Below are 15,451 nucleotides of genomic sequence, written 5' to 3'. Positions count from 1 at the left end.
CTCCCGTACTGTAAGGTCATACATCTGCTACTAGAACAAATGTGTCCAAGGCTCTTTTCCAGAGGTAAAGCCAAGCAGAACACTATGACCTGTATCTACTCTATTAAACTCTTATGGTATCTTTACATTCATATTTGGTAGTGAGCTTTTCTCGTGATTTTCCCAATTCTGACTTGTGATTGAACTATGTTTTGGTTCACATTGTGGTAAAGCCTGAGTTAATGAACTAGATTCCTTTCAAGTAAGATTAATTCAGAAGAAGCACATCAGAGACTCATTTAAATTGGCCAGCCATGAATATGTACTGTGCATGGTACCAGATTGGTGTGGGTCTGAATTAATTATGCAAAACATGCACGTGTTTCATTGACATATATTTATCTATGTCAATGATATATATATATATATAAATGTTGGTTTTTGAACACCAGCAGTTTCACTCTAAAAACTCAATACTACTCTGCAGTCTTTCCCTCTAATTCTGGAATGTGTGGTAGCCTTATGCTCCAAAAAGGAAAGTATTTATAAAATATGCTCGTTAAAAAGACATCTGTTGACTTGTTGGGGCAGCTTTCTATTTTTAAAGAAATGCAGAATGAAGGTTGAATTACTACTATGTATTTAGCCTTTGTTGATACTAGTGTACCTTAAGAACTGAATTTTACTTTATATTTCCAAATCTGGAGCAAATTAGTAGGTCCCATTACTAAAAATTCAAATACTCTGAATAGCCATTTATGTTCTCAAATAGCATTAATCTAGATGATTGATTATCTAGACTGATGTTTAGTATTAATGTATACACACTGAGAAAGGTATATAGAGAAAAATGTTCCATCTCACTTCCAAACAGTGTTGTTCCTCTTGTCAGTATAATGCCACTCCACCAGTCAAAATCTTGAGAGAAGTTCACTATTAATTGTTTTACAACTTTCAGTGAGTGAAAATGTATTTTTACATATCTCTGATTAAACTAAATCCCTTCAACTTCAAAGCAAATTTTATTCATCCTCAAAGTTTGGGCCTAGGATATTACTGTATTGACGAATATTAATTACTTGTTTCCAGTTTATTCTGACCTGGAAATGAAATTCACTAGAGAATGAATAAATAGCAGCAATCATGAATCGTAAAAACCCAAGAGAAATCTATTTTTCCATGCACAGGCACATCAAAACATCATGCTCGAATGTAAAAGTTAAGGACGAAAATTGAAAGACAGTACACTCTACCTTGCATTTTGGACAACCATGACTTGTCTGCATATCCAGCATTAAATAGTTAGGAACACAGAGGAAGCAATGTGAGAGAAAATAGTGAGAGACAAAGATGAAAGAAAACGTGAATGAGGGGTAATTTCTAGCATCAGAATCAAAGGAAACAGGCATTATGAAGAGTAAGCAGATGTGTAAGGATTTAACTACTGATAAAATATATTTAGTAGCAGTTTACATTTCTGCTTTCATATGCAATTTTGCACTTTTGAGAAGCTCTTCACTTGCATTATTCCCTAAAGTCTTAAAATACATGCAAAACAGAAACATTGCCATATTTTATAGTAACAAACCCAAATAAAATTCAAACTCTTCATAATTTAGCCCAAAGTTTGAGCCTAATGCTTGGATCCAAACTAGAATTCTACAGGTTAAACATCTCTGTAGTTCAAAGCCTAACTTCTACAACAGTGAATGAATATGCAAAATTCCCAGTAAAATTGATTGGACAAGTATTTGGCAAGATTCTTAGGTGCATTAAAATACTCCCAAAATTCAGGACCTGTTATTATATCCAACAGTTTTAGGCCCAGTGCCACTGAACAATATTGAATGCTGTACAGATTGAATCAGCATGCTACTAAATACGCGTTTCTTTACCTGTACCATTTGTATGCTTTTAGCTGTGCTTCCCTATAAGTCAAATGAGAACTGTGACCTAAATATGCACTTTCCTTTTACTTTCAATAGATCAGAAATGCATGATTTTAGTTAGATGATCTCAGCCTAAGAGTGTTTTGGGATGAGTGTGACTACACAAATTGAAATGTCTGTAGGAATTCATCTTTGCAAAATAAAATTTGATCCTTAAGATATATCTGTAGTGCCATTTAAGTCAGCAGGATTATTATAGCCGTGTATATGACATTCTGCAAATTTAAGGCACAAGAAAGAGTTATAATATTGCTGATATAGAAAAACATCTTTTAAAGGAACATTAATGAGCTATTTATAATAACAGACAGAGTTTTAAAAAGCAATGCTCTGTGAAAAAAAAAATAATAATAATAATAAATTGGTTATATATAAAATTTGTATGGTCATTTAATACAAGATTACCAGAATTTATAAAACTTTATCTTAACTCTTAATAAATGAATAAATAAAATCACATCAAATGTGATTAGATAGCTCTTTATCTATGAGTTATCACTTTTAATATCATACTGCAGTCTTAAACCAGTATCAGCTACTGTGATTGTATATGTTTGCAAATCTGCTCCAAACTCGAGTGTCTTGAGCAAAAGCAATAATCCAATTTTAACCTTAACATATAGGGTTTTTTTGTATTACAGAATCAAAGGCCAATTTATTATTCCCAAATCCATGCTCCATACTCCACTTCACTACTTCTTAGAGATTTCTAATGAGAACTTTGAAATCTGTATATTTAGTACCCTTCAGCAGACTGTTTCAATATACATTCATCGTTGTGTTACATTTTTAAATGGAAAGATGGAAAAAAATGGATGAAATCTACAAAAATTATCAGAAAGTGTCTGAAGTCATTAGCAATGTATTGCACATCCTCCTGGGAGTAGCATCTGGCTTCCCATTAAATATCCACGATTTTTCCTAGTGTTGTACCTTCACTTTCTATAAGCTCTCAGTTTTGTTTATTAGTGACAAGAAACAAACTCAATTTAAAGAAAGAATGTTCAGGCTAAAATTCATCTTGCACTTACCCTCTCCCTGGAAGAAGATAAACTTTAACAAAGGGATCAGAATAGCCATTATTGTCTCTGGGAGCAAGGTTTCTTGCCTGAAGAATATGGATGATAAGGTTGCCAAGGTGTTTGTCATAATTGATTTGAAGCTAGAGAACACATTTAAACACAGTAAGATTAGTTTTAATTTAACTTCCTAAATGATTCAAATTCTCAAAAAAAAAAAAATCCTTTGCATTAAGTGAGTTTTATACCTTTTGCTTTCCCCATATTGGAAGGTTCTGTCTCTACTGACCAGAATGAGATGCTGGATGATTACTTAGGATTTTGAAAGAAATGTTTCTTTAACACTGTCAATATTTTATTTTTTTTTTAAACAACACAGATATTGATTTATTCCAATCAGTAAAAAGCGCATAACATTTGAATGCTTGATAATCTCCAGGGAGAACTAACTCACTGCAGCTTTCCAGTACTTGAAGGGAGCATATAAACAGGAAGGGGAACGGCTGTTTATGAGGGTGGATAGTGATAGGACAAGGGGGAATGGTTTTAAACTAAGACAGAGAAGGTTTAGATTAGATATTAGGAGGAAGTTTTTTTACAGAGGTTGGTGACGTACTGGAACAGGTTGCCCAAGTAGGCTGTGGATGCCCCATCCATGGAGGCACTCAAGGCCAGGCTGGATGTGGTTCTGGGCAGCCTGGTCTAGAGGTTGGCAACCCCACACATAGAAGGGAGGTTGAAACTAGATGATACTTGTGGTCCTTTTCAACCCAGGCCATTCTATGATTCTATGATTCTATGATTTACTACCTTAGTGTTATGCTACGATACTATGGATGTCTTAATACTATGAGAAGACCATATCTACAAGAAGGCAGGGATGAATAAAGGAAACAAAAGACAAAAATCTATAGAAAATTAGTTCTGCTGCTCGCAGTTCCACAGTCTTAAAAAACTGAAGTCAGTTTACATAGGAGATAATCACACACTTGGCATTGCAGGGAAACAAATGCACCGCTCCATGAGAAAGTCTTTACTGGAAGTAAAGTCCAGTGGGACTTCAGTTGAGTTCCAGTGGAGTCTGGGAATTTCTGAACTGAACCTGTCTGAAGGTACAGTAACCTGTAACTGTCTGAAGGTTAAAGTTTAGATCACTACATTTTCAGCACTTTCAGGAACTGAAACATTTTTTGTACTTTTATTTGTATTTCCCAAGCAAACCTTAGACAAAAACAAACAAACAAACAAACAAACAAAAAAAAAAAAAAAGAAAAGAAAAAGGAAAAAAAAAAAAACAACCTAACTATGCTTTACACCTTATCTTATTTCATTTGGTGACATTTCAATGGGTTGAATAGCATGAATCTGTGTCAGGAGAGGGATAAGCTGGAGATTAAGAAAAGGCTCTTAACCAAGGCAGTGGCTGGGCACTACAACAGACTCCCAATGGCAGTGTCACAGCCCAAAGTTGCTAGAGTTCAGAAGACATTTGGACAATGTCCTCAGTCATAGGGTTTGAATTTTGGGTGGTCCTGTGTGGAGTCAGCAGTTGAATTTTGTGGTCCCTTCCAACTGAATGTATTCTATGATTCTATGATTCTACAAATGAGAAATCACTTAATGAAGATGATTTTTAATTTATTTATTCACCAGAGAAAAGTAGTCAATTTGAACAATAATTTACACTTTAAGAATTACATATTTACCTGAATTTCTCCAGTGATTAGATGAGAAGCAGACTTTGTAGCTTCAGTGGGCTGCCGGATTAAAATACATAAATAAACACAGAGGCATGTAATTATATGTATACATGTATGCCTATCAGGAATAAAATATTCTCAATATCAACCTTTTAACAGCTGTTGTCTATATTGCAATTTCAACACATATTATTCAAAAGCATTCCATTGTCTCCAATCAGTACACTCAATATTGACAGTATTGCAACAGCACTTAAAGAATCTAGCCCTGACATTTTGATCACGCTTTGTGTACGTACAGAATCAGACAAATTGAACACCAGAGTCTTTACAGTCTCAACCGGTAACAGAGAAAGCCTTGGGGAGTTTAACAAAACTGAATGTTGAAAGTAGGTAGGTTGTGGTTTTTGCTATGTGACATAGTAAATGTGTGATATTCAGTGTGACCACATCAACTAAATACAGAGAAGGATATTATTAATCTCATGCCATGCTATTAGGCTTGGGCCAGAGTGGCTAGAAAGTGGAGGAAAAGGATCTGGCGGTGTTGGTTGACACTCAGCTAAACATATGCTAGCAGTGTGCTTTGGTGCCTAAAGGCATCCTGGCTTGTATCAGAAGTTGTGTGGCCAGCAGGACCAGGGACATGATCGCCTCCTGTACTCAGCTCTGGTGATGTCACAACTCAAGTGCTGTGATCAGTTTTGAGTCTCTCGCTACAAAGAAGACACAGAGGCACTGAAGGGTGCCAGAGATGGGCAACAAAGCTATGAGGGATCTGGAGTACAAGCCTCATGAGGAGAGCCTGAGGGAACTGGGATTTTCAGTCTGGAAGTGAGAAGGCTCAGGGGAAACCTAATTGCTCTTTATAACTACCTGAAAGGAAGTTGTGGTAAGGTGGGGTTGGCCTCTTCTCCCTCATAATTAGTGATAGGACTAGCAGAAATGGCCTAAAATTGCTCTGGAGGAGGTACAGATTGTTTATTAGGAATAACCTTCTCCAGTAGAGTGGTAAGGCACAAGAATGGGCTGCCCAAGGAGATGCTGGAGATCACCTGAAACTATTGTTGAGACTCTGGAAGAAAAAGAGAGTTATGTCCTCTGGAAGAAGGGAGATTACAAGGAAGTTGCTAAGGTATGCAGGGAGAAAGTTACGAAAAATTAGCAAAAGCCCAATTTGAACTCAAATTGGCCACTGCAGTAAAAGAGAATAAGAAATCTTTTTATAAATATATCAACGATAAGAGAAGAACCAAGGAGAATTCTCATCCTTTACATGATGCAGCAGGGAATGTGACCTCTGAGGAGAAGGAGAAGGCTGAAGTCCTCAACGCCTTCTTTACATCTGCCTTTAATAGGCAGCTCAGTTATCCTCAGGGCGCTTTACATCTGGAAGTCTGGGATGCTATGCAGAATACACACCCAGTGATTCATGTGGAGACAGTTAGAGAGCTCCTCCTCCATATGGACTGTCACAAGTCCATGGGACTGGACAGGCTCCATCTTAGGGTACTGAGGGAGCTGGCGGGAGTGATTGCTGAGCTGCTCTTGGCCATCTACCAGTGCTCCTGGTTATCTGGAGAGGTCCCAGAGAATTGGAGGCTTGCTGATGTTATTCTCATCTACAAGAAGGGCCGTAAGGAGGATCTGGGGAACTATAGGCCTGTCAGCCTGACCTCGGTACCAGGGAAAGTTATGGAGCAAATCCTCTTGGACGAGATCACACAACATGTGTGTGGTGTTCAGGGGATCAGGTCCAGCCAGCATAGGTTCATGAAAGGCAGGTCATACTTGACCAACCTAATCTCCTTCTACGACTGGGTAACCAGTCTGGTAAATGAGGGAAAGGCTGTTGATGTTGTCTACCTAGACTTCAGCAAAGCTTTTGATACGGTCTCTCACAGTACCCTTCTTTGGGTAAGGAACTGGCTAGAGCCCAATGGGTAGTGGTTAACGGAGTTAATTCCAGCTGGTGACTCATTACAAGTAGTGTCCCCCAGGGGTCAGTACTTGGGCCCATCTTGTTTAATAGCTTTATTGATTACCTAGATGAGGGGATTGAGTGTACTCTCATTAAACTTGCAGATAACACCAAGTTGGGAGGTAGTGTCGATCTGCCTGAGGGTAGGGAGGACCTTCAGAGGGATCTAGATAAGCTGGATCCCTGGGCTGAGGCAAATGGGATGAGGTTCAACAAGGCCAAGTGCCACATCCTGTACTTTGGCCACAACAACCCCATGCAGCACTATACGCTTGGGGATGAGTGGCTGGATGACTGTGAAGAGGAAAGGGACCTGGGTGTTGGTTGATGCTCAGCTGAACATGAGCCGACAGTGTGCCCAGGTAGCTGAGAGGGCCAATGGCATTGTGGGCTGCATTAGAAACAGTTTTGGGCCCCTCATACAAGAAAGACATTGAATGTGTCCAGAGAAGGGCAATGTCATGGTTTTGTGATTTTTGGTTTTTAGTATTCCACATCATAACATCACATAGTGCACTGGGAACTAAAGTGTTAATGCTCCAATTCCGGGTACCTGTCCCTGTATGTTACGGAAGTCATGGGATCTGGCCCTTCCGAGTTGGGCGCTCTTACTGCCTTGCAGTGGGTGTTGAAGGGTTCTTTCCTAGCCATACTAAGCTTTTCAGATTTGACTTGATCTCAGGAACTCTGTCTCTCTCCTATTTTATTTGATTTATTCATCTCAATTTCAATTAGGTTGTATTACATTGTGCTATCTTGTATTTCGATATCACAGTTAGTAAAATGTTTTCCTTCTTAGATTGTTGCTGCTGTTCTGTTTTTTTTTGTTTTTTTTTTTTTCCTTGAGCCCAGCTCCCGTCTCCCTACACCTTTTCCCTTTTCCCTTTTCCTTCCTATTTTTGGGGGCCAGGGGGCCCATAGGCCTACTGCCCCCTTGTCACGGGCATAGATTGATCTAGTTAACTCCATGACAGGCATCAAAACTGGTGAGGGGTCTGGAGCACAAGTCTTATAAGGAGCGCCTGAGGGAGCTGGGGTTGTTCAGTCTGGAAAAGAGGAGGCTCAGGGGAGACCTCATTCCACTCTACAACTTCCTGAAGGGAGGTTGTGATGAGGAGGAGTTCGGTCTCTTCTCCCAGGCAACAGGACCCGAGAAAATGGCCACAAGTTGTACCAGAGGAGGTTTAGGTTAGACATAAGGAAAACCTTTTTCTTTCAGAGAATGGTTAGGCACTGGAAGGGCCTGCCCAGGGAGATGGTGGAGTCACCGTCCCTGGCAGTGTTCAAGAGATGTCTGGACGAGGAGTTACGAGATATGGTTTAGTGGCTTGTGGTATCGATGGTAATGGGAGGACAGTTGGACTGATCTTGCATGTCGTTTCAATCTTGTGATTCTATGATTGTAAGAAAGAAAGTCCTGTTTGGATCAGCAGCAGGATTTGGATGTTTTTGCATTCTCTCTACATTAGCTTCTAGAGTTGAAGCAGCAGAAAACAGATGCAAAGTAGGACAAACTTACTGCTCTCAGAATACCAATCTAGAACTCATATTTTCCTATTTTCCAGATTGTGACTATCCAGATTGCTTCTCCATTAGTGCCATTAGAACGTCTTTCAGTTTCTGAGAAATGGAAAACCTATCTGGCTCTTTTGTAAATCCCTAAATCTCAAAAATCCTTACAGATTTTCTTAAGGTGTTGTAATAAGATAAAGCATTAAATGTGAGAAGATCTATGTTACAGAATATCGAAAAGACTCCTACATCATTTTAGGAGTGCATACTCTATACAGAATCTTTAACAAAAGATTTTACTTGCTAAAAAATAATAATAATAATAAGTAGCAAAAGTAAGATATAGGCAGTTTAAATATTTAATCTGTCTTGAAACTTTGGCAAAAGTAAAGAATCAGTGCTGCTACCTTCCTGGAAATGCTGTCTGAGAGTTGTTCTGGAAAAGATGAGCTATAGCATTTTCAGCTCAACATTACTATAAAAATGGCCTACAATCAATGGACAGAAACTATGCGAGGCAACAAGTTATGGTGATTAAGAATGCAATGCCTCTCAACATGGTTTTCAGAAATGAACAAAGACAGTTTCAAGCATTTACCTGATTAGTTTTGACTTTTATATCTTCTGCATAAAGGTGTTAATTTTAATGGTTTTTGTTAATCTTCATAAGCATGTAGTTGAATTTTCATAGAAGATTACTAAATCCTCTGTGCAGAAGGAAATAAAATTTATGCCCCTAACTTCAGATGTTCAACTACAGTACCAAAGCTGGGAGCAATCTCTTCTTGTGGACAGAGGGAGGGATCTCTCCAGGATACACTATACATCAATGAGTTATGTACCTTCATACACTACTCCGTGAATTAGGTGTATGACTCATCAGCCAAAGGAAAGGGCTTTCACTGTCAATAGTGACATCTGCACTAAGAACTCTGCACTTTCCTTTACTTCAATGGCAGGAATCAACCAGTTTCACGACTGCTAATTTAAACTGCTTTTCTCTCTGGTAAATATAAAACACAAAGCAAACTAGTTCACACAAAGATGCTTACAATGTGAACCTGATGATCAGGTAATTTTGCCAGATCCCTGAAGTTTTGTGCACCAAATCTTGACATGTACATTATAGACAAGAATCATATTCATAAAAAGTCTATGGAAATTCTAAGCAGCCAAAATTACCATCTGATGCAAACTAATCAATAAATATATTTACACATTTTGTTATATTGCTGGATGAAAGATATTTCTGTTTTTCCCTCACATGATAGTAATGTGAGCTGTCTGAAATAAGACAGCCTCAGTTGCTATTTTTCATTTGTATGGCACCTAAAACATTTGTAGTTCAAATCAAAGTTTCAGCTTCAGCAACACAAAATACAAACATAGCAATAATTCAATAAAATCCCCCGAGGGATGGGGTTCTTGTAAAATCTTGACAGTCATGAGAAAGAATAAAAGTACAGAGAATTACATATCTAGAAAGTGTGTTTTGCATTGCGAAGCTTGGTTTCAAACAGTAAGACAGTGAGAAGCTGAGTATGCAGAAGAGGAGTCTGCTTTAGCTATGTTTCAAATTGCTTAAGCAAAAGCAATCTTCATAGGATTGATTTTTACTTCAGGTGTTGACTGTTTGACAAAAAACAACAAAAAAAGAAAACATGATAGATGACTTTATGATCTAGTTTCTCATTTTGACTGTGAAAAAAGGCTACTGGATACCCACCCTGCCCTCTCCAGGTATGCAGGAGGGTGCACAAGGAGATAAAAGCCCAGCTGGTGTGGCAAAGAAAATGTGAAATTATGTTTAATAAGTTCACAGGAATTAGCTAGTGACAAAATATGTGTTGGCAGTGAATTCATTTTTCACTTTCTGTGGTTTTCAGAGAAATGCTTACTATTGCCATGGTTATTCATAACTTGTGAAATTTCGACCATAACTTAGTACTCAGTGGAAAGTGTGGTCTTAGTAATACCATAGGAGGCAGTTAAGAAGAAACAGCAACAGAGAACAAAAAGAATAATTTTTTGGTTTTAAAATCATAACATTACATTTGAAGAAACTATTTTCATTAAGCGACTGGTCTCGAACAACCATGGATAAATCACTTAATTTCCCTTTTTTGTCTCTAGATTCTGTACCTTAAAGGTCAACTGCCATTGCAAATGGATTCATCAATATGCACTGTGTCCTCTTGCTGTAAGATAAATAGGCCTTTCTGTTATCAAAATGTTATTACTGATGCATGACTGGCAAGTTTCTCACCTTGCTGCTATGTCGCTTTTTGCTGACTGAGGGAGAACCAGGTTGGCCGGGGCTGGGAACAGCGCTGGAAGTGGCAGAAGTAGTTCCGGAATGGACATGCGATGACTTTTCTACTCCTGAGGAGGCAATCAGAGGTGCCTGCTGTAGGGAAACCTTTTGGAGCTCTGCAGCCAGCTGCTTGGGATCGACCCCTGGGGACTTCGCTTTATCTACTGTATCAAAATAAGAAAGCTTTGTGTCCATAATTGTTAGCATATTCAAATCTATCTTGCTATGGCACAATGACTGCTTGTACGCTTTGAGGATGCAAAAGGCAATTTATATAAAAGAGGCACCTCTTTAAAACACTGACATACAAATTCTGATCCTTCTACTCAAGACTGTCAAGCAGTGCTACCTATCTTGTAAGCTAACTGAGAAACTTACTGTCTAGCTGAGGAAAAGTATGATCACTCTGGATCATACTGGAGCAAATTACACTGCTAAAGTCTGGCCTCACTGTTGAAACCTTTACCAATTTCACTATGCATCTGAACTTTGCTGCAACAAGCTTTACCCACAACTTTTTTTTTTTTTTTTTTTTTTAATCAATTGGACATTCAGTGAATTCTGCTCCTGAGATCAGTTATACAACAATTAAAGAGAAAAGCATCTTAAAACTTCAGGATTGCAAATTAATCAAAGCAGAACAAAATGAAACCAACTGAAGAAGAAAAGCCAATCTTTTCTTATGACAAAAGCCTACATGAAATGTCTGTGGAAGGAGAGTAATTGCCTTCTCCCACCACTGGCAGAGAGGGCAGAATTTACTCTGAAAATGAAGCTGTGTAAGTTCCATCTGTGCTTTAAAGCACTTAAAGCAGTTAAAATGATAAAAGGCATGGACTGATTTCTAGATTCTCAAAAGCACGAAAGGCTTAAGGCCTTTACTATCATCTCTGATCTTGTTCAGCTAAAGTTTAGGCAACATAAACTATCTGTTTCTGTGTTTTTTTGTATCAAGGTAATGCAGGCTTGAGGGCTTGTTATATCTACTTTGGAACAGTCCAGTTTGCTAAGCACCTTGTTTTAGCATGTCTGGACGCATCAGTAATTGTCTAATGACCAGGTGGCTATGACTTTAATTCCTTTTAGTTACACTTCATCTTGCATTACTGTATGCTGTGAGGCCTATTATTAATAACTTTGAAATGCAACGGGGCAACAGTAATTACTCTGTGTAGAAAGAATTATTTCTCTACTTACAGGAGTACAGGCCTGGGGTGAGTGCAGCCAGCTTTGGGCACAGGATGACAGCTGAGGCCCTAGGGCTACCAGCAACTCACTGGTACTGACACTAATGCAAACTTGGGAGCTGGGCAAAATCAATTTGGGGAATGATGAAAGAAGCAAAGAACAAGTTTCTAGTACATATAAAGTGTACAATATCCAGGCAAGTCATATGTGATGCAGAGCTGCTGGGCAGCAATGGAAAGGCAGAGCACAAAACATGCTAGAAAAACATTAAAAAGCCCTGAACAGATCATGAAAGGAAGAGAAAGGAATCAGCAACATCATCCATCTCCTGGCAAGGAGGACTCAGACTCCTTTCAGCAGATTCCTTTGTACACTGTAATGCCTCTGAAGACAAAGCACTGCTGCAGGGACCAGAGAAGCAGCAGAAAAGGGACCATCACGACACAGAGAAAAGGGTAACTAGCAGGTTGTCTTCCCTCTGTAACAAATGTTAGCTATAGTTTTGATACTCAGGTTTCCTTTGTGGTAATTAGATAGTGTAGACTATGTCAGTATGGATTGAACTGAGTCATTAATAAAGGTGGTTTACTTAGTTTTGGTTAAACTGCTAAAATATTCAGAACTGATCTGAAATAACAGTCATTTGCTGCATATACTATTGTAACTTTCAATTACTCAAAAAATGCTTGGCTTTGTATACAAGGTGTGGTCTGTCCTCTTTCTGCCCTAGGCAAGATTTTGGATGCAACACATGTACTTACAATGCTAATATCTTAGTTTACATTAAACACAGATTTCAACTGCTATCCAATGCTCAAATTTTGAAGCAACATCTTATCGCTTACCTGCCTTTACTGGCTCATGTAGTTCCAGGTGCTGGGGATTCTCGGAATCTGAGAGCATGTTCAGGTCCCTGAAGAAAGCAATGAGAAGCCTGAGACAAAAGAAACTCTTTCCTGGCACCCTCCTTATTGTATTAAGTAGATAAATGAATAGTGGTACATGACAGAAAGCAGCTCCCAAGAATGGCCCCTTCTTTGCTGATACAAATTTGCAGTGCTGTTAAGGAGCTAAGAAAAGGTTCTTTTAAGGTGAAATCTTTAATGGATTGAAAACAACTTTATACATTTCTTATGATGCTTAAATGACTTTCATCTAAATTGCACATTTCAGCGAAAATCATGTTATTGCTAAATTGCTAAATTACCTTTTTTTTTTTCTTTTTTTTTTCTTTTTCTTTTTTTTTTTTTTCTAATGGACAGTAAATTCAGTGGACTGTATGAGTATCAGTGAGAGGAGACTGTGGCCTGAAAGTGGGGATATCCTTGTTTGTAAATTACCACATCAACTTATCATCCATTCTGACTTAACAGAACAAAGAACAAGCCCACACTCACAATGAATTCTTGTGTTATTACACTGATGCTTCATGCTAACAAAGGTTCCACCTTAACAACTGTAAATTAAAAAAAAAAAAAAAAAAAAAAAAAAGCCATGAAAAGCCAAAGCAAAAAATGGAAACAGAAAGATGGGGAAAAACTCACAGTCTTACACATATTTCTGCTTCCCCACACTGTTGAATAATAATATTCTGCACTTCTTCGTAGGTTTTTCCAGTCAGGGGGATGCCATTCCATTCCAGAACCTGCATTCCTAAGATGGCAAAACAGCATGAGGTAAAGTGCTCAGATTTTCACTAAGGCATCACAAAGATTGCTTAGACAAGAAGATTTTATGTGACATTGAGTGATAGTTGTTTAAGGGACACAACACATCAGCAAAGCCTTTTCACTTCACACAGATGAGATTGTTGAATATTACTGTCCCGTCAGCTATGACTTACCTGTTTATGTATGTCAGAAGATGAATTCCCTTCTAATTTAAATTATACATGCACTCTTTGCAGTCTAGGTTGCATGATATTGAAAAAAAATTTGCAATATCAAAATTATGCAACCCTATCAACATGGCAAGAAGCCATACCATTTTAGATGAGATATTTCCTGGCCAGTCATGGTCTTGATAGATAGCTCATTAACTAATGGGAAATAGCTGTAGAGAATCTGAGCCTCAAAAAGGGACTGAATTTGTAAATCTGATTTGGTAATTCAAATTAATTTTCTCTTGTTTGTCCCTTAAAAAAAGTACAATTACATGAGGCTTAGTGAGGTTACTGATTTTCAATGAAAACATCAATCCAAATTTCATACACCAGTCTGCAAATATGCAGATTTACGTTTTACTTCCATATAAATTCTTATGAAGAAAGGGTCAAAACAGCTGACTACAGCTAGTTCTGGAAGATAGGAAAAGAGCTAAAAAGATAAGCTGAAATAGCTGAATACTTTTTTGTCTTTTAAGTGTTCCATGTCTGAGCCAGGAGACTTGGTATGGAGCAAGCAAGCACTATAGGGAAGTTTAACAGTATTTGAAGAGTCAGCCACTCTATAAATCATGATATGTGTTCCGATGAGAGATCTTTTGGTCACTGTAAAATGCTTACAAACAACAAACCACAGGTTAGTATCTGGTTAAAGACTCAGGTTTTGAGAGCTGCAATTGTATTTTGAATAGTTAGTCATAAGGATGATTCCAAAAGGACTAACTTCTCATAATGCACATAAAAATCCAACCCTCAGGCTCCAGAGGTAAAAAATGCTTAATGGGACAAGATATTGAATTCTTAATATTCCATTAAAAGCAATATGTTAAAAACCACATCATCCACACAGCAAGGAAAACCACACTTAGTTTGCTATCACTTACACAGATAAAATCAAGTCTTCAGCTGGATTATATTTTTATTTCAAAATCCTGTGCTGTTGCATATAATAAATAGGAAAAGTAATGAAGTGAAATGTGGAAATAAACTCATAAGAAATCCTATTGTTAAAATAATGAGATTTTTTTACGGAATAAAGCAGATGAAATTTTTGGGCAAGGAACATGAGAAATAAAAACTATAACATCATCTTATAGCTTTTCATGTAGGATTCCGTGATTTAGAATTTGAAATACCAGAGCTGCTTCTAATTTTTCTCACTAGGAAATTAGCATCTTGTTCTCAGCAGTCAGTTTACGGAAATACAAACTGCTGAATGACTAAAAAGTAATATTTGGAAGGCTGCTTACTGCAAAAATAGATTTGCCTTTTTTAATATTTATCCCCTTTCATTTACCAGCCATCATTCAAAACCATGATCTTGCATTTTCTTGTTACACCAGATCTGGTATTAAGATCTGTTCCTCTGGAATGAAGCAACAGCATTTATGAATAAATGCAGTTTCCTCAGTTTTCTGCTATACAAATGTAATATCATGGTCTGTCTTTAGACTTCAAGAAAGAAAAGATCTGAAGTTACTTTATTTATTTATTTATTTATTTTATGTGTGTAGCATTGGATGTTGAGTACAACAGTATGAACTTCTCAAATAAAGCAAACTACCTCTTCCATGTGTTGCTGGCCATGAGAAAGAAAGAAACTTGTTTTAGAATTTTGAGAAAGTGAGTAACATTTATTTGCCAAAATAAATTTGCTGACAAAATGCATTCAGCCACTATTTTAGGTTTTACTCATTCTGTTTTCATGGCTTCTGAATAAAATCTGTGTCCTTAAAGCTACCATCAACAAGTTGCTTTAATTTTACAGACCAGCAGGAGGACCCTAGGAGAGCACTGCAGTAGTGCTGGGACTAGGAAATCTCTCATTTTCACTGGTGAGAGTTTCACTGTGGAGTGCAGTGGCACCACAGTGACACACTTGGTCAGTAAGGCTAAGCACATATGAACAATGAAGCAAACAGAAAGG

General features: G+C 37.8%; 1 protein-coding gene across 4 annotated transcripts in view; it reads right to left on the bottom strand.

Annotated features, from left to right (window-relative positions):
• Positions 1 to 15,451, bottom strand: part of PCLO (piccolo presynaptic cytomatrix protein) — a 331,372-nt gene that overhangs the window by 65,723 nt on the left and 250,198 nt on the right. For 3 of the 4 annotated variants that reach the window (XM_090135232.1, XM_090135235.1, XM_090135228.1), the window contains exons 11-15: positions 13,187 to 13,295; positions 12,488 to 12,555; positions 10,407 to 10,618; positions 4,654 to 4,704; positions 2,960 to 3,090 (exon numbers count right to left, since the gene is read on the bottom strand). In XM_090135232.1, coding sequence (XP_089991358.1) covers positions 2,960 to 3,090; positions 4,654 to 4,704; positions 10,407 to 10,618; positions 12,488 to 12,555; positions 13,187 to 13,295 — 571 coding nt within the window. Of the gene's footprint in view, positions 1 to 2,959; positions 3,091 to 4,653; positions 4,705 to 10,406; positions 10,619 to 12,487; positions 12,556 to 13,186; positions 13,296 to 15,451 lie in introns of those variants that run through there. The other variant, XM_090135236.1, reaches the window with a different exon arrangement.

This window comes from Phasianus colchicus, chromosome 1, assembly GCF_987193195.1.
Source record: "Phasianus colchicus chromosome 1, bPhaCol1.hap1.1, whole genome shotgun sequence".
In the NCBI taxonomy this organism is placed as follows: Eukaryota; Metazoa; Chordata; class Aves; order Galliformes; family Phasianidae; genus Phasianus; species Phasianus colchicus.
Note: the sequence above shows the minus strand (reverse complement) of the source record. Positions and strands in the feature narration are given on the sequence as shown.